The sequence below is a fragment of the Poecilia mexicana genome, unplaced genomic scaffold (assembly GCF_051168715.1).
Source record: "Poecilia mexicana isolate PSO_F unplaced genomic scaffold, ASM5116871v1 scaffold_12, whole genome shotgun sequence".
NCBI lineage: Eukaryota > Metazoa > Chordata > Actinopteri > Cyprinodontiformes > Poeciliidae > Poecilia > Poecilia mexicana.
This window is the reverse complement of record NW_028263381.1, coordinates 9,238,325-9,257,958: the sequence shown is the minus strand read 5'-3', so window position 1 is coordinate 9,257,958 and position 19,634 is coordinate 9,238,325. Positions and strand designations below refer to the sequence as shown.

Here is a 19,634-nt window from a genome sequence, read left to right as displayed (position 1 = left end):
GCTATGTACTTTTGTGATACGTTGCATGCCATTTTAAAGATCACTAGACAGGCTTTCCAATTATATAAAAAACACCACCAATTGCCTTTTATATAAAGGAAAAACAGATTGAAAAATAATGTCCTTTACTTTTTTGACATTTCAATTTTGTTGTTTTTTTTTTGTTTGTTTTGTTTTTTTCAGATTGTACGAGCAATATGGACATTGTCTTTGTACTAGATGGATCAAACAGTATCTACCCATGGAAAAACATTGTTGACTTTCTTATCCGTTTCTTGAGAGAAGTCCAGGTTGGACCCAAGCAGGCTCAGGTCAGTAATTTATCAGTACCAGTTGCTCTGGAAAAAGTCATTTGAATCTTTATTACAACTATCTTTGTATAGGCCACAGCAGAGAGTTTTTCCACAGGTAGACACTAAAATATATTTTCATTTTGCAGCGTTGTATTTCAAAGTCAGATTATTCACTGAGGATGAGGTCCTGTGTATACAAAACAATGTAGATAGGCTGCCTGGGACAAGCAGTCCAGGAAAGGAACATTTAGTAGGAGAAAGGAGAACTGTGGAATAACATTTAATACAATATCTATATGTTTTCCAGGTGGGAATAGTGTCCTATGGTGAGGATGTGAAACACCATGTCAACCTCAGCCAGTTTAACAACAACGACGAGCTGCTTAAGTTTGTCAAAAAAATTCCTCAGCACTTGGGGACAAAAACTCACACTTTCTTGGCCATTGACACTGCCAGGTACTCTGCATCAGCTGCACTTTTCATTTAAACTAATTAAATTAAGTTGCACTTTTCAGGTGTTTTCACCGATTGTTACATCCATCCCATTTAAATGTCCGGTCCACATGGTGATCAGAACTTAACTTCAAATGCAACGTTAATTCTGTGCAGAAATTCAAATAGGATTAATTTAATTTGACAAATTGTTTTTTTTTTTTTTGGCTTGTTTTTTTTTTTTTAAGACATGTTTAGTTTCCATCACAGGTAAGTTTCTAGTTGACAGGCTTTGTAGCAATAAGCAGTGAGATGGGAGTTACTTTAAGAAATATTGGATAGTTTAAATAAAGGAAATTTGATTCTTGTCAATTGTTTTACACTCAGTTACATTTTTATGTGCCATAAATCTATCATCTTAATAAATACAGTATTTGCTTTTTAATGACTTTTAAACAACAAGCACTAAAAATGAATTAAAACAAAATAGCATTGCTGTGAATTTTAAACACTTTTCACCAAAAATGTCTCAATTTTCAAAAAGACTTCTCTTTGGACTGCTTTTAAGAGAACTTTATGTTGCCAAAAATTACAAAACTGAAGTTGGCAATGTCGACTATAACAGGAAAACAGGTGGTGCACGTAAGAAGAGATCCTAGGGATTATTAACCAGTGTTCAGATTCAAAGTCTAGTGTTACCAGAAGATGGTTAATTGTATATTTACAATTATTTTATATACTGTCATTGCATTGGAGTGCGATTTCCAGGAATATTCAAACATTTCAAACATGATTATCAGTTTTTATCTTGTTTTCTCTTGTAGGAAACCAATCTATTGTGCAATTAATTTGTCCATTTCATTATGCAAATTGCCTGGTAACCTGCAATTCTCAGCTGATCTATAAAACCATGTAGAATTTCATACCTTACTGTTTTCATATTTAATTGTGTGCTTACTTAGGAAGGAGGCCTTCACGCAAGAGAGAGGTGCAAGATCTGATGCAAAAAAAGTCATGGTGATTTTGACTGATGGAGAGTCACATGACCACTACTTGCAAAAAGAAGTCATTGGTGAGTGTGACCAGGATAACATCGAGAGGTTTGGCATTGCTGTGAGTACAAAAGTTATATTTGCATTGTCAGACATTTCTGATCATTTGATGTATTTCAACAAGAAATAATTTTAACCTTTACAGGTTTTGGGATACTACAAACGTGAAAATAAAAGTGAAGGAGAGGTGAAGAAGTTCGTTGATGAGATTAAGTCAATATCCAGTAAACCCACACAAGATCACTTCTTCAATGTGTCTGACGAGGTGTTCTTGGTGAATTTAGCGGATACACTGGGAAGAAAGATTTTTGCCCTGGAAGGTAAAAAGCACAAAATAATATTTATCAAGTTTTACATGACACAATCAGATGGTTCCATCTGCAGCATACATTTGTCTGCCATACGACTAGATTTTGCAACAGGAACACTGTGACTGTGTTCATTCGAACAGGAAGTATTTTCATTAAAACGTTATAGAAATTATGTATGATGTCCAAATGGCATGTGATTTATTTGTGCAATTTTTTAGTTCATACACAGGCAAAATTTCAATAGGAAATCCACACAAGTTTTGTTGATGAAGCCGCTGTCCTCCAGATAAGAGATTCAAAACTAAAAGTTTTTTTTTTTTCCAGTTTGACATAAATATTTAAATGAATATATTTTTACGAAGCTATTATGTAGCCACAAGACAGTTTTATTTTGTGCTACTTATGTAAGCATCGCTCAACGCAATATCTTCTTCCTCAGCAACATCTGGAAACCTTACCTCCTCCTTTGACATGGAGATGTCCCAGGCTGGATTCAGTGCTCATGCTTTTAAAGTAAGTCCAACTTGGAATATTAATATCTGAATATAAAAAGAAGTAGGGCTGGACAATAAAACAATGACGATGTATATTGCAATAGACACATGATTAATACAGATGGATTATAAATATGATAGAATATTTAAAATTCAATTTAAAGAATATTCACTGAACTCCGATCCAGAACCACACGGCATTCTGGGACATGTAGACAGAGGAAAGGCTCTAAACCAGTGGTTCATAACCTGGGTTCGATCGAACCCTAGGGGTTCGATGAGTCGGTCTCAGGGGTTCGGCGGAGCCTCTGCCGCGGAGACCGATATCCAACTTGAAACTAACTTCACTGCGCTGCCGCACCGCTAAAGACACACTTGTGTAAAGTCGTGATTGACGCGCCCGCTTTGCCATCATTTGCTGCAGAGGATCACGTTACATTGCTGAGCCAATCAGAGCTGCGGAGGAGTTCCACTCTCAGCATGGATTAGAACTTGTGTCTTTAATTACTTTAGCAAAACTCACCGTTTTTACCAAATTATGTAGCTTTCGGTGTGCTTCTAAATCTGCTCCTTAGTCGCATTTTTTCGGGGTTGCTACTGCCTCTAGTGGCGTGGGGGTGGTAACACAACTAATATAATTACATTACTACATCAGAATATCCAAAGTCTTTATTATTTATTATTAATTTTTCATTCTCTTAAGAATGTAGAGCTAATTAAATGATCTAAACATGACATTAAAGTGGTTCCAGTTTCTCTCAATGGCCAAACTGTTGAAAGTGTGGCAAATTTTAAATACCTTGGGTCGTTCCTGGACAGTCAGCTCAACTTTGCTGAAAACACCGACTATATTTTGAAGAACTGTTCTCAGAGACTCTAAGACTTAGTGATCTTGGGGTGACCCAACTAGAGTCTAGTTGGGTCACCCAACTAGAGTCTAGTTGGGTCACCACTATGTCTTTAATTTGGAGGAAAAAAATCATATTTTATTTATCACTACAGAAGGGTTCATTGAATACGCATATGAAACTGATGGGTTTGGTACCTCAAAAAAGGTTAAGAACCACTGTTTTAGCTGCTCAACCGCTCACGGTGAGCTCAGCAAGGTGACTGGCATCAACTAAGGCTGCGTTCACAATGCAGCCTGAAGTGACCCAATTCTGACATTTTCTTTTGACGTAATGCGACTTGTATCCGATCTTTTAAAGGCAGTGTGAACAGCGCAGGTTGGATTCTTTTTCGAATGTCACCCATATCCGACACGTATCCGATTCAAATGCGACCTAACGTCCAGGTCGCATTCATCTGAACTTAACGTCACTGATACTCAACAAATCTCACTATTCTGCGTTCTGATACGCGCAAGCGGGAAGAAAAAGAACAACCATGACGGACTATATGAGGATGAAGTTGTTAATATGCTGCTCCGGCGGGACAACAACTTCGTAAGCTATGCTCCACTGTTAGCAACCATGTTTACTTCCGCAAACACTGAGCGCTTCTTCTTTTTATGACAGTTGGCAGAACGCTGACGCTATTGTGCCCTCTACTGCGCATGCGGGACTCTTTCAGGTCATTTGCCCGTTCACACTATAGAACACATACAGGTCGCATTTGCTGGCAGTGTGAACGGCCCCGGCAAAAAAAAAAAAAAAAAAATCGGAATTGCCAAAAAATCGGACCCTCAGTCACTCACTCTTTGGTTGCCAAGCAACAGCCTGTTGAGTAATGGTGCGTTCAGAGCCTCCACATAGTCATTCAGAGTCTATGTGGAGGCGCGTTGAGGGCCATTGCGCGGCACGATTTGAACAGTTTTGAGTTGTCCAACACGTCCAACGCTCCACATAGACTTTGAATGTAAACCATACGCACCAGAAAACGCTTTTGGTGTGAACGCACCATAACATGTGCAACAGCAGTTTCAGATTTTGCCACCTTGCCACCTAACTGATTAAACATAAACAATGGCATGGCGTGAAAACTGTGAATTAAATAGGGGAGGTCAAGTCATAACTTGGCATTATTTCAGATATTTAAAACAAAAATCTCATCAACAATTATCGATATCAACTGACAGGAAACACTTATATTGTGATACGTTTTTAAGCCATATCGCCTAGCCCTATTTACAGACATACTCAACTCAGAGACATTTCCCTTATTTTTCTCTGTGATGAATCGTCAGCCTTTGTGTGATTCACCTCAGTCAGTTGATGATTGTAGACATAATCCTGGTTTTTCCCCCTGAGCTCATCCTGCCACAGACTGGTGCTGTTTTGTCTGAATGCATTAGAGCATTAGTGAAACCCAAGACACATACAACGTTAGGGATGCTTTGGGAAGCTGAATTAGACGGTTGTTGATTTTTGCCCCCTCGCACACTGCTAAAATTCATCCAATAGGTATTTCCTGCATTGGCTTAGAACAAACAGGATCCTTTCTTGCGTGTCCTCCTCCTGTTCCGGACTCGTGCTTATCACCTCCTCTGTCGCTGTGTACAGTGATTGCGCCTGAGGCGACTTTCATCTTTACACGGTCAAACAAAATGAGTTGTGCCACGGAGGACTGAACATGCGACAACACACTTCCACAGTCACAGTGTGACTCAGTGTACAGCTTATTTAATGCAACGTAGTGAAGCCAATTATCCAAATAAGGACTGATTTGACCACACCTAATCTGATTACATTAGAATGGATGAGTTTTCTTTTTGTTTCATTTCTCTGACATGTTTTATTTCATTTTCTCTCCAGTGAAGTACAAAAGTATTCATACTCTTTGATGTTTCAACCACAATTTTTTTTTTACATATTTGACTCTACAATCTACAATTTTAAAGATTAAGAAAGAGACCAATACGGTAGTTTTACAAATGTTTGTATTTGTAAGTTTGTATATTTAATTAAGTCATTTAGCCTAACATGTTCTTCTGACATTTGTTGTGTTGTTTCCCATAGGATGGCTTGTTACTGGGAGCGGTAGGAGCGTATGACTGGAACGGGACGGTGGTCATGCAGACTGCTGAATCTACAATTAATCCAGGAAAAGATGAGTTTTACGATCCGAAGGATCGCAAAACTCGCAGAGGACTGGCAGAGTACTTAGGTGAGTCAAAACCCATACATCACACATGTAGCGATAATGATGAATCTAAAAATCAATAAAAGGAAACAGAAATAGCAGATGACTTTGTCTTTTCTTTTAGCTTTGAGACATTTGCACTTTGTGCCTTAGTCCCTTTGTTAATGTGATGCTGAAAACAACTTTAACCGAGAAAATAAAATAAAAAATTCCAATGTATTAAATTAGACACTCCAGCTGCAGAGTCAATTTTGAGTTATTGCCAAATAGAGGAGAAAAACATGCAACTTGACTCTGACAGCTGATGCTCCTCTTTTTTTCCCCTCCCAATAAAATAAAGCATACAGACTCTCCTTTTTGCCTTCTTGCCTTCTACGGCTTTCAAACCAACCACAGCCTCTTAACATGAAATTATTTAATCAACATGTCATTAGATGGAGCACTGCTTGGTCCGGTCTGTAAACCCAAGCGAAGGCCTGGCCTTCGGGAAGCTGCAGCCTCCCGAAGGCCAGGCTGCAGCTTGCAGAGATGCTATGTTCCATTCCGAGGAGGTGTCTGCGCTTGCCAGTTTCCACTGGTGTTTTATGGTTTCCTCTTCACAAGCTGACATAAAAGGCGACTCGTAGAGGCGTTTATAAATATCACGAAAAGCAGGGGAGACGGCGTGTGTTGTAAGTTTTTTGCAACTGAACTTTTTTTCGCAGGGTATGACGTCCAGTCTGCATCCACCCCTGAAGGTGTGCTATACATCACTGGGGCACCGCGATACAACCACACAGGTCGGGTAGTTATCTACCGGCTGACGAAGGACAGCAGGGTTGAAACTGTGCAGATACTGCGTGGGGAGCAGGTCAGTGTTCATCAGCTCATCTCTGTACATGCAGTAGGGGCGGGAGTGCAAAAATATTTGCTTAAATATTTCGGCAGATCCTCCCAGGTTTAGAAGAAATCTATATTTAGATATGTGTATAAATGACTGAAATTTCAGAGTAAATTATGTGTGATGAAGCAAACAGTTATTCAATTACATGGGGAAGTGGGAGGTTTTAATAAAGTCATTACATTCTTGGAGAGGATGTAATAATCAAATACAATAAGTGATCATCAGCAAAACTGAGCGCCTCGATGAAAGAAGAATGTTCGGCACTCTTCCAATCTGGAGCATACAGGTGGAATTTTGGCAAGCTAGAAATAAGACAACAAATTTGTTTGCATACTTCGTCATTGTCGATTTGAAAGCCCTGCCTGTGCCGAGGCATTAGCTTCATGGCTGATGTCTTAAGATGTTGCTTCAATATCACATCATTATGTGGTGTCCACATAATGCTGTTTCCTCACGGTGCCACCAAAGTACTCTTTTCGTGTGGTCTATGTAAATATCTAGTTTTTGCTGTTTGCATGTTAAAGCAAATTTAATGTTGAATTATATTTAACCTAAGAGGTCAAAAATAGAACAAGTTTTTGGTGCAATCAACCAAATCCTGATGAGCGGATGGTTTCCTGCATCTTTCTGCAGATTGGCTCCTACTTCGGCAGCGTCCTGCAGACTGTTGATGTCAACAACGATTCCTTCACAGACCTCCTTTTAGTTGGAGCTCCGATGTACATGGGTCCAGAAAGAGATGAGCAGGGTAAAGTCTACGTCTACAAACTCAATGAGGTACATGACACTGAAAATACTGCCACTCGTTGGACATTTTGCTGCCGGAAGACGGAGTCATGAGAGGATCATCTGTCGTTCTTTATTTCCAGAGGGGCAAGTTTGTGCACAAGTTTGATTTGAACCCGATGAACCAGTCCTGTTGCTCGGTTAACTCGGACGGCTGCACCATGAAAAACGAGCCATGCGGGGCTCGGTTTGGTACAGCCATAGCCGCCGTGTCGGATCTCAACCTTGACGGGTTAAACGACGTGGTGATCGGTGCGCCTTTCGAGAATGACCACAGAGGAGCCGTCTACATCTACCATGGGCACCAAAGCAACCGTTACCTGAAACTAGTTCAGGTGAGAATCACAAAGACCAAATGCAGCAATATCATAAATGATAAAAACAACTGCAACGTGTTTTTGTTTACTTAAATTAAGAGAGACGGGGAGAAAAAAAGTCAGTTTGTCAAAGATGTCTTGAGATGAGTGAAAGCTTTTCTCATTTATCTTTGACAAAAAAAATAAAAGGCCTCCTTGAATGATCACTTTATTGAGCTTTGCTTTTTTTTTTTCTCGACCTTCTCCGCAGCACATCCCAGCAGGCGGGGATGGAGAAAAGGTGAAGTTCTTTGGGCAGTCCATACACGGAATCATGGACCTAAATGGAGACGGCATCGTTGACGTCACCATAGGAGGTCTGGGAGGAGCTTCCCTGTTCTGGTGAGAGCACTCACTCATCCTCACATATGAATTTTCAGCCTTTTTTCTACACATTCCACTTCAGTCATAAGCAGCAAAGGCCCTCGCTTCCCAAAGGCGTCATTTTAGAAGTCCACTTTGCATCGACTTATTCTGGGCTTTTACAGCTGTGTTTGTCCCGTTGGACTCGCAAGCTGAAGACAAACGGCTTCCTTAATGATCTCTGTGTTAAAACCCCTCTCCCACATACAGTATTTCACTGCTGGACACCAGTATGTTGAATCCGCCCACATTACGATCTAGCTTCCCATGCAGATCTTCTCCCACAGCATCTCCTGTTAAGAGGTCAACAAAGCTATGTGAGAACTCCATTTCCCATGTGGCTTAGAGCCTAAATAGGATTTGGCAGCATGGAGCCACTTTCCCTGAACTCGTGATCATGTTTTCATGAAACTGTTTAGCAAAAGGCAGCCAACATTCAACCAAATTTAAATCACTACTGAAGCAAAACTATTACATTTAAATTATATCTTTGTGTGCTTTTGACGTCTCTTTATGTCCCTTAGTGTTTGCTGGGAGAATGGGACAAAAGATCAGAAAGAGAAATGGAAAAGAACCAACATATATATTTGCATCTTTATAGCGACATATGTGGTGTTGTCCAGATTGTTGACGTCAGTAATGATTCCTACACAATAAGAAAGCCCATTGATTTTTTATTGTAGTTTTAGTGTGAAAAAAATAAAAAATATTATATATATATATATATAATATATATATATATATATATATATATATATATATATATATATATATATATAAATTCCCTTCTCACCCTCCGCGGGTGGTCTCTCTCTCTTTCATCCTCTGAGCTCGGGTCCTCTACCAGAGGCCTGGGAGCTTGAGGGTTCTGCGCAGTATCTTGGCTGTGCCTAAAACTGCACATTTCTGGACTGAGATGTCTGATGTTGTTCCTGGGATCTGTTTGAGCCACTGCTCCAGTTTGGGGGTGACTGCCCCGAGGGCCACGATGACCACAGGCACCACTGTGGTCTTCACCTTCCAGGCCTTCTCCAGTTCCTCTCTTAGGCCCTGGTATTTCTCCAGTTTCTCATGCTCCTTTTTCCTGATGTTGTAGTCACTTGGTATTATATATATATATATATATGTATATATAAATATCTAACAAAATATGCAACACATTTTTATTCACCTGCAAATCTGCTAAGGAATTCCTCTGCTGCCTTTGCATATCCCAAGACTGATTTATGTTGCCAATTGTTCTTAGAAAAATAGTTCTCCGTCAGATTTGATAGAGTGTTTATAAAAATAAATCTCAGATATCTCTAGGTTGCACAAGTGCCAAGCAGTTGCACTTCATCTTCATATAGAGATATCAGACTGAACTCTTTTTTATTTTTATTTAACATTTATGAAAAGCGCGTAAAATGTTCCGTCCACTTCTCGAGTATTCACGACTTTGTGTTGGTTTGTCACATGGAAGTCTTTGAACGCATCTCTTTTCATTTCATAAGGTCAAGAGATGTTGCTGAGCTGACTTCCAACATGACTTTGGAACCCGCTAAAATCAACCTGCAGCACTCTCAGTTCCAGTGTGAACACAAGGGGCATAAATCTGTTTGTGTGAACACCACGGTGTGTTTTCAATATCGAGTCAAGTCTGAGAAGAGAGATGCTAGCTTCACAGGTGAGCTGTCGAGCACTTTGTGCTTCTCTCGCTTCACAGCGCATAATGCCGTTGCTTCTGCCACTCGCTGAACTCTTTTCTCTCGGTTGTTGTTGTTGTGTTCCTTAGAAATGAGCTACAACATAACTCTGGATCTTCCGCGTGCCAAAGCCAGAGCTTCGTTTATTGACCAGGACTTGGACAAAAGTGATCGTAGGGTGACAAAGACATTCTCCATCAGCAACGGACAAATAATATGCAAGAAGGAAAGATTCATCATGTCGGTAAGTACTCTGACTTTTACAGTGTGCAGTTGTTGATTACTGATCAACAGCAATCATCAGACTTTGTTTTTATTCACTGTTAACTAATCCAATGTTCTCCTAGATTTACCTACAGTCCATTTTGCAGCTTTAATTTCAGGGTTTTTGCTACATTTAAGTGATGAGGAAGGCTGTTAGTTGTAGAGAGGATAAAATGAACTGATGAGGGGTCCCTTGGCGAGTAGTAGGAGCATGGCTGAAGCATGAAGCTGACTTCTTCTGACCTCTTCAGAGTGACGCTACAAGATCTTAACATGCATTGAGGTCTTAAACAACCCGAATAAGTGAATACATTGATAAGGAGATGAATTACTGCATGTGTTTGCTGGAGATGGCGTTCTAGTTGAGGGCCTTTTTTGATCAATTATATCGCTTGTTTCTCGCTGCAGCAGATGGTTTTTAATGTTAGCACTTCAGTGTGTACAGGAATTTCCAGTGTTTTGTTCTTTTTTTCCTTTTGTCCCACTCATTCAATGCAACATAAGAAGTCACTGATTTGCTGTCCTTAAGCAACAGAAAGAGGAACTAATCAGTGGAAGCAGCTGCTCCTGCTGTGTGTGTGCGGATGATGAATATCTGCTCTGTTCCTACTGTGCCAGTCTGTGCAGAAATTCCCCACATATTCCAGGGCAGAGCTTTTTAAATTTGTCTCGGACATGAACACTGCCTCTGTTCTTCCCTTGGCCATTCCTGCAGAGTGAAACTGCAGATTTTGACATAGCGGTTAAAAAAAAAAATGGTATGCTATGAACCGAAAGGAATCTATCTCAGTGCAAACAGACAATGATCCGTGGGCCAGTTTATTGGACACTCACGTCGTTAGCAACCATGAATAAAATCTCTGCACTGAAAGGTTTGTGTTAACAAGATGGCTCACACGTAGAGGTTTTATATTCTCAGCTTTTGTATCTTCATCTATTTTTATCGTAGTATTGTCAGGGTTTTGATATGACCGACCAAAACGATGTCCATTTATTGCCCTTGTTGCCATCTAGCTGCCAGCTAATGCATAGATCAAGTCCATGTTTGGGGTTCTCTAGTGGACAAAAATAATGAATGGTTTTCAAATTACTTTATAGATAAAAATATGAAAAGTGTGATGGGTGCTTAGATCCCATTACTTTCACACCCTTCGAAACGCTGAAAAAGGAAGGTTATGAATACTTTAACAAGGCTTGAGTCTTAGACCCACAGCACCAATTCTATCACAGATCATATGCAGTATATAAACTCTTGAGTCTCAGTTTTTCTTTTACAAACTGCAAAAGATCACTTTTCAATGTGTTTTGTACAAAAAAAAGTCAACATTATTTTGTAGCTTTTTGTCTCTTGTTAACATCCTCTCACCATGGAAGCCATATCCCCCCCTTGAAGCTTAACAAGTAAATACATCATCTCAACATCTGCTACACGGACTGGTGCATAAATCTGTGTGGACATTCATGGTTCCCTGAGGACGGATTCTGATTGTCGGAGCTTTGCTCAGCGATCGGTTTGGTGTTTTTGTTTAGAGTAAAGGACTGGGTGGTGTACCCGTGACGTTTTCTCTGTACACTAAGTTGAAACGGTTTGCTAACACGGGCCCGGTCCTATGCTTGTTCTCAAAACACTCGTAAAGCTTTGTCCCACAGATCACACAGGTTGTTGGAAGGTTTCTTGAGAGATTTGCATCCCCAGTGACACGGCAGTGTCGGTTCTGAACTTTTTTTTTTTTTTTGCATCTGTACAATCAATACACAGTTCTAAGGTGTGACGTTGAATTATAAGTGCTAAGGGGCTGAAAGGTTGTGAGTTGTAGATTAAACGTTGTCATTAGTGTCACCACATCGCCACAAGAATCAGGTGGTGGTGAGTCAACTACACATGTCAGATTTGGTAAAGGTTCTGCAGCTTTGAAATGAATCCAGTAATCAACCCGTCGTCTGTAGCGTGATAGTGGGGAAGTTAGCTCAGTGTTTCTTTTGTTCGCTTACTTTCTCCTCCTTTTCTCAATCTTTTTCTTTTTTTTTTTTCCCCATGTATTCTCTCTGTCTCAGGCCCGGCTGGACTTCAAAGACCCGATCAACGTTACATTAGAATTTGGACTTACTGATGAGGACAAAGGCCCTGTCCTGGACGCATCCCTACCCACATCTATCACTAAGACAGTAAGGACACTCTCAACTGTCTATTTCACTAATTCAGATGCCAAATACCAGGAGGCAGAAGATTTCAAACAGCCTTACGATGCGTTTTGTTTTCATATTAAACTTTAAATGCCTTCATGTTCGCAGTTTTGTTCAAACAGAACATAATTGCATACATAAAACAGCGTATTTTCTTCCCTTTTGTTGTACAGTGCTATGAAAAGTATTTGGGATCTTACAGGTTTTTTTTCTGTTTTTGCTTTTTTTTTTTTGATATCTGTCAAAGATGTAAAACGAAAATCAGTACAAAATGTAGTTTTCAAATAAGGGATAAAAACCGTCCAAACTTCCTTTGACCACATAAAACATAATATCCCACTGAACCCTAACTGCTTGTTCCAAGTATTTATGAAATTTTACTCGCTGTTCTTTGTAAAATTGTTTAAATTAAGCCACGTCATTGCCACAGCATGATTTATGAGTAAAGACCAGGCTTTGACTAGGCCACTCTAAACCCCTATTTCATGTTGAGCTCTGATGCCATTCAGAGAGGCGGGAATGTTTGTGTCATATAGATGATGACTGATGTTTTTGTCCACGAATAAAAATAAGACACAAAAGTTGGTGGGACATAAAATACAGTCAGATCTGATAATTGTGTGAATAATTGGATTAGATGGAAACAAGGCAAGAAAACCTAATCTTTATAATATAAACTTGTATATAACAATAGTTTAGTGAGCGAAATGTAAGATTTTTATATTTTGAAATGTGAACAAAGAAATTCAGAAGAAGTCATTTCAAATCACAAAGAATAATTATTCTCTCAAAATATTCATCAAACATATTAAGATAAATATTTTACTTAGGCGTAAAGAAATTGTTTTCCTTAAAGATGTTTGAATCCCTAAAATCACAAAAAATTCTGTTTGGTAAGATTTAGTTGAGTGAAAATATTATCAGAAATATTTTCAGATAATTAAATTGTGACTAAATCTAAATTTAATTTTATTCAAAAGTCTTAACTGTCATTTAAAATGTGCTGTCAAAATTAGATAGAAATGGATGGATTTGAAAAAAACACTGTGAATGTCAATAATAAGACTGCATTTATTTACCAAAACTCAATTACATAAGATGGCATTCAATGTCAAGGCATGCGAAAAATAATATGAGAGGGAAATAAAACATCAGAAAACGTAATATTTTGAATATGCATCAATAAGCCAGCATAACATGGCGCAGATGACGGCTCTACATTCAGACAAAAATAAAGTGCACAGAATTATAATGTTTGTTTTTTTTCTCACCCCTGTAAGCGTCACAGACAGAATGATGTGAGCCTCATCTAAATTAAACACTGTCTGTCTGTCGGCACAAATAAACCATGAGTAAAAATGTCTTTCGTGGATCTTAACAGGCTGCAGTAGATTCATATCTGCAACAGCTGACTGCCGTCCTTCAGTGTTTCCCACAAGGCTTCCCCTGTCGGTTTTAATGACCGAGGGAATCTTCCCACACTCCCACATGCATATTTGCCCTAAAAAGAAGGTTTGCAAATTACCAGTAACAGTGAGCAATGTTTCCCGACAAAGGCGAGAAGTATCACAGAAGATGTCCACTTCGTTTTTACATTATTAGAGTCTGTTTTCGTGTCAATAAATGCATCAGTGCCAAATCTCCTGTCTGTGAGTTAAAGGCCTGACCTCCATCGGTGTCAGATGGCTGAATGCAGCAATCCGCTGTGTTACTGTAACTCAAGGAAAGGAGACACTTTTCAGACTTTTCCTGTTATTGTTATTGAGAAGACACAGAAAGGAAAACAAAACAACTGTAAAAAGATGCGCCTTTGTTTATTATTGTGTTGGGTCGATGTTCGCAGCAAAAACTATAACAGCCTTTGGGAAAGAGAAGCAGAGAAAATCTGCTCTGAATCCATCTTGTTTCTCAGGTTGCAAATGTTTTGCCCAATAAATAAGCGCCGTTCACTTAAAATGTGTGCTTTCAATTTGGTTTTGGAGTCCAGTTTATTTCTGTACTGTGGATTTAGCCCTGTACTTTGACTAGACCATTCTGATACATGAATGTCTCTGAATTATTTCTATCTTTTAGATTCCCTTGGTCGACTGCGGAGATCAATTAAAGTGCATCACTGACCTCTCCCTCACGGCAGAGGCGAGTGAGAAAAGGTATTATATTTTTATTTTAATTCATTAGGATTAAAATAAAAAAGTTTCCCACCATCCTTGCACATTGTAAGAAGGAAACATGAAACTATTTTTTTTAATGTAAAAAATATAAACATTTAAAGTGATTGGAAGGTGAAACAGCTGCCTTCTGATATTTGGAGTGATGTACTGGTAGTTTTATTTAGAAGTGAACCAGAGCGTGACTGCCCCCTTGTGGGACAACTAGAACATGACAGTCAGTCGTACTGACTCTTTTTTTGTGTGGTGTGTTTCTGCAGCATGCTGATCCAAGTCAACTCAAAAGACAAGCTTGACGTGAAGATTGACATCAGCAACAAAAGAGACAACGCCTACAACACCAAGGTCATTCTCAGCTTCACACCAAACATCAACTACGTTAAAGTCGAGGTAAGATTTCTGCTTTCTTTTTTTTTTCTTTTCTTTTTTTAATGGAAGAATGTCGAAAGAAAAACGATGTTTAATTATGCAATATTTTGCATTTTCAGCCAGAAAAAGAGTGCACTCCGGATAACACGAAGGTGGAGTGCGCTGTTGGATATCCCTTCCTGGGAAGTAAAGCTAAGGTAAGATTTAGGTTTAGCTTTAGACACTACACTCGCTTTACTTTTCACTTTACTTATGTCATTAAATTTCAACGTGTGATCTCTCATCAACAGGAAAGTTTTAAAGTGAGATTTGAGACAGACTCATCTCACATACATGAGAACATTTACATCAATGTGACAACTGTAAGGTGAGCCTGTCTTTTTTTTTTTCCGCTGCACATTATTGATTGAAACATGGATTGTTAAAGTGACTACTTGTGTGAAAACGTTGACAAAAAATGTTTCTTACAGTGACAGTGAAGAGAATCCAAATACCCTACATGACAACAGTAAAGAAATCTTCATCCCAGTGAAATATGAAGCTGGAGTCATATTCAGTGTGTAAGTAGCTGTGGAAATATGTGCAGATGAATTGACATAATCATGACGTTTAGCAGGGATATTTTTAGCAAAGCGGCATATAATCCTCAGTAGAAACATTAATTGTACAAATATGCATCGTAGGCCTGCAGTTGATTGTTCATCATTTTTATTTTTGTAATGAGAAAGGTTTAATCTTTTAAGTATAGCAACACATAACAGCTGATACAGTCAGAGATGAGTTGGTGAACAAAAAGTCTCATTTATTCTCTTATAAATTTATGACTAAAAATTCAAACTTTGATGCTCAGATTAAAGATCTGACCTTGGTCAGGTTAATGTTGTTTGCTGCCCTCAAGTGGCCAAAATGTGGTTTAGCAGGTTTCATATCTCGTTACATATCGTATTAATTTTTAAATATGCAATCCTTTAGGAGTCATTCACAAAATTACATAACAATTGAAGATGGTGAACAATCCTCCGTGAAAGACAGTGACTTTGGGAGGATGATAGAGGAGGTCAACATCAGCTACACGGTAACGCTTGCAAATAAGATATGACTTTTTTTTTCTCTTTTTTTTTTTTTTTACATACTTTTATATGTTTTAGTTGAAATATGTAGTCGACTCATCCACCTTTTTATCTTTCAGGTGGAAAAGGCTGGTAATACCCTCACTCCGGCTCTTGACCTTAACGTGATATACCCTTATCGGTCTCCTCTATTCAACGTGTTGCTGTTCCCGACACGCGTTGTCTACAGTACTGAGGTATTTACATACACACACAGACACAATATATCTAAATTGCAAAAAAAAAAAAAAAAAGATTCTCATGTCAGCTTCTCACTGCTCTGCAGGTAAAATGTAAAGAACCCCCTGCCCCTAAACACAACAAACCAAAAAAGGAAACTCTCACTCCCTTCCTACTGGTCAGTGGTCAGATGTTAGCTTCAGTGGCTGCTGAGATGCTGCTGTTCTTTTCTGACTGGTGGATGTGACGTTCTTTGCAGGAATGTGGACAATCACTATGTGACTCATTCACCTGCTCCATCCCTGAAACCAATAAGAGTCAGGTCAACGTTACCTTCAAAGCGTGGAAACCGACGTTCACTGTGGTAAGAGCAGATGTTGGTACCTTTTCTGACCTGCAGTATGTTGGTTTTTCTCGATGAGACGGCAACATGAAAAGGTGCTTTTTCTTACAGGGTGAGTTCTCCAGTTTAAAGATGATGGTGAATGCCTCGCTGACGTTCAAACAGAATCATCTGTTTGAACTGGGCAGCAATGCAAAAACTAGAAATGTAAGTCGTGTTCGGGATTATAGTCTTGAAATTGTCATGTCAGTTGCTTGATGCACCTGTTTGTAAGGATGTATGCAAGTGCTGAGCTCATGTTTGCTTGTGCTTGCCAGGTGACGATCCTGATTTCAAAGGGAACAATTGAAGGAATCCCTCTTTGGATCATCATCCTCCTCAGTACCTTGGCAGGATTGTTGATCTTGGCGCTTATTATTTTAATTTTCTGGAAGGTAATATTTCGTGCCTCATGCCATGTTGTTTGTCTAATCTCCTGAACAGTTTGTTACACATTTCCAGTTAAGAAAAAAAGAAAGTCTTGAAGAATATTCTTGCCCTCTAAGCAAATTGATTAAGCATAGATAATTAAAACACGGGAAAAAAATAACTGCATGCGCTTTTCAGCTCTGCTGACAAAACAAGCATCTCTGCTTAGCTGCATCTTCTGGCTGCAAACAGACCTAAAAAAATATGGAGTGCAAAAAAAAAAAAAATCAAGGTGAACTCAGCTCCTTTCTCGATTCAAGTAAAAAATTACATTAAGTCCAAAATTCACATAAGGAGGCAGTGTGTTTGAGGTGTGCCTTAAAATACATCGAGGTACACCTACATTTATCCAAACCACCACATCATCTTCTTGGTTCTCCTAAATTGCTTAAATGCACAGTAATCTTAGTGTATGCACATTTCTGAATTTAAGGAAGAAAATTGACTATAAAAACTGTCATTATTCTGGCATTTGGATTTAGCATTTTTTGCTCATTCGAACTAACCTAAACCAGGAGAAGTTAAAAGAACTAAATGTCAGACGGTGAGGGGAAAAAAATGGTTATGTCTCTGTGTTAAAAGGGCATTTGAATATTTATTCTCAACTCTGTCGATATGTTGGTCTGTAAATCAGTCCTTGTGTAACCAAGTCCTCTGTTTCTGCAGCTTGGCTTCTTTAAGAGAAAAACCATGGACTATTCAAAGGAAGAGATGTCTGATTGAGGTGTTCGGACCACCTCAGCGAAGCTGCGCTTTAAGAGAACCCAAAGACACCTCAGAGCGGTGGCATATGGACTATCAGGAAAAAAAAAATAGAGTCATCATCAGTATTTCCTACATTGTCATGTGTCGCATAGTGATGGAAAAATCTCTCAAGCTCTTCTCAGTGCTGCTTGAAGCAGCTGGTTGTGATATTTGGGCTCCTAGTGGGGACCACAGAGGAGCCAAAGACACTGACTGTAAATCACTGTAAATGTGACGCATTTGCTTTCTGATTTCACTTATGTTTTTTTTGTTTGTTTGTTTTTTTACCAGGTTGTTGATAAAGTAGCATCATTTTATTTAATAGTTTTGTTTTGTTTTGTTTTTATTTTCGTTGTTGTTGCTACAGGTCGATTCTAATCTCTGATGGCTTCACTAAAGTTTTAGTGAAAAAAAAGTACTCAGGTTTTTCTCCATAAAAATCCAAAGTTACCTAATACACCAAAAAGGAAAACGATGAAAACACCAAAAGATGAAAAAGAAAAAAATGAGTCTATATTCATTTTATTTTCACATAAGCTCTGAGTCCCATTTTCAAACATGTTTGCTTGATGAATTTTATGAGACACTGTATTTTTTAAGCATTCCTATAGCATTTTGTTGTTACGTCAGTGTAGCTAAATATCATGGCACATCTTTTATTTTTCAGTTAGCTCCAGTAATTAAGTGTAATTATCACCAGGAGAGCCTTCCCTAATTCAAATCTCTGAGTGTACTGTAAATAGAAGAAGTAATGGATGTAAAGCTGTAAAATGTACAGAATTATTTTGCATTTTATTTAATGTTTTGAGTGACAGGAGATTTTGCTCAGGTGCTAAAAGAACGATAAAAGATGATGTTTGCTTTGGACACATAAAAAAAAGCCATCTGGCTTTAGATTCTATGCACATATGTAAATAAGGTTATATTTTGATAAAAATAAATAAATTTGATACCATCATCTGCTTAAACATAGATAGAGGTTAATGTTTTTTATCAAGCAGTTTGGCTTATTTGATGGAAAATTGTATTTCAAACTTATTTGTCATTTTTATTGCAGAATAGATGATATTTTCTAAATTTGGAAGAAATGTTTGCCTATGAACCATTTTTTTTATTATTATTTTAAAGCTCCTTCTCAACTGCATGTATTAGCACACTGTGGCTCACTCACTCCACAGTGGGGTACATAATACTTTGTTCAGTCAGGTTGTTCACCCTTTTCCTACTCCCTCAACCCATTAGGTGTAAAGAATAATGTTAAGGGCAAGAAAAGATAGCTTTCGAATATTTTTATACGCAGCGGCTCTCACCCTCCACAGTAGACACATGAAGCACAGGTTTTAAATTGTATGTTACTCAGAATGTATGGCCACGTCTGGTTTATGCAACAGGGTGGAGCGAAAGGCACAAAGTGAAAGTTGTGAGCTCATGGCCAGCTTTCTGTACTGCTGTGAAGTCTTCATTGTAATGCACTGGTTTGTCAGACTGTATGTATGTCGTCATTAGCACAAAAATCGTCAGAAAAATATCTACTAAATAAAGATTTTTTTCTTTATTCAACATATTTTGAACAGTGGTCCTTAATTCTTCTGGAAGTTTACTTGTGATGATGTCTATCTTTTAAAAAATAATAATAATTAGTTTGTTAGAAAACAACATAAGTTGTTAAATGCGAATAACCAATTCTGGTAATTCATTGATGAACACATCAAAATCTGAACAAAAATTTAATCAGTTATTTACTCATTATTGCAGAATTTGCTGCTTTGTCATGTTTTACATAGATGGAAACTGGAAATATGTTAATTTTTCTGTTAACTATAACAGGGTTGATAATCCTAAGAACTAAATTGTATAACTGATGTTGACTAAACATTAGGTTTTACAAAGTAATGAAAAAACAGAACAGTTCAGTCACATCTTAATAAATAAAAGCAGGATCAAAAGGTAACTTATTTTTATTAATTCAGTATATATGATCTATTTCAAGTGTTTATTTCTGTTATTTTGGATAGCTATGAGTTATGGATTTGAAAATCTAAAATTCAGTTTCCAAGAAAGTAAGAATA

The 19,634-nt window shown here is 38.3% G+C and overlaps 1 protein-coding gene across 1 annotated transcript in view; it reads left to right on the top strand.

The window, feature by feature from the left end:
* Positions 1-19,125, top strand: part of itga1 (integrin, alpha 1) — a 48,539-nt gene extending 29,414 nt beyond the window's left edge. Inside the window, exons 6-30 of the mRNA XM_014979170.2 lie at positions 184-311; positions 601-749; positions 1,688-1,838; positions 1,923-2,097; positions 2,528-2,601; positions 5,540-5,687; positions 6,368-6,513; positions 7,180-7,323; positions 7,416-7,667; positions 7,900-8,030; positions 9,545-9,717; positions 9,826-9,980; positions 12,056-12,166; positions 14,258-14,334; positions 14,613-14,742; positions 14,841-14,918; positions 15,012-15,088; positions 15,192-15,281; positions 15,694-15,796; positions 15,911-16,027; positions 16,117-16,188; positions 16,270-16,374; positions 16,465-16,560; positions 16,671-16,787; positions 17,488-19,125. Coding sequence (XP_014834656.2) covers positions 184-311; positions 601-749; positions 1,688-1,838; positions 1,923-2,097; positions 2,528-2,601; positions 5,540-5,687; positions 6,368-6,513; positions 7,180-7,323; positions 7,416-7,667; positions 7,900-8,030; positions 9,545-9,717; positions 9,826-9,980; positions 12,056-12,166; positions 14,258-14,334; positions 14,613-14,742; positions 14,841-14,918; positions 15,012-15,088; positions 15,192-15,281; positions 15,694-15,796; positions 15,911-16,027; positions 16,117-16,188; positions 16,270-16,374; positions 16,465-16,560; positions 16,671-16,787; positions 17,488-17,544 — 3,056 coding nt within the window. The 3' untranslated portion in view covers positions 17,545-19,125. The remainder of the gene's footprint in view (positions 1-183; positions 312-600; positions 750-1,687; positions 1,839-1,922; positions 2,098-2,527; positions 2,602-5,539; positions 5,688-6,367; positions 6,514-7,179; positions 7,324-7,415; positions 7,668-7,899; positions 8,031-9,544; positions 9,718-9,825; positions 9,981-12,055; positions 12,167-14,257; positions 14,335-14,612; positions 14,743-14,840; positions 14,919-15,011; positions 15,089-15,191; positions 15,282-15,693; positions 15,797-15,910; positions 16,028-16,116; positions 16,189-16,269; positions 16,375-16,464; positions 16,561-16,670; positions 16,788-17,487) is intronic.
* Positions 19,126-19,634: the final 509 nt, after the last annotated feature.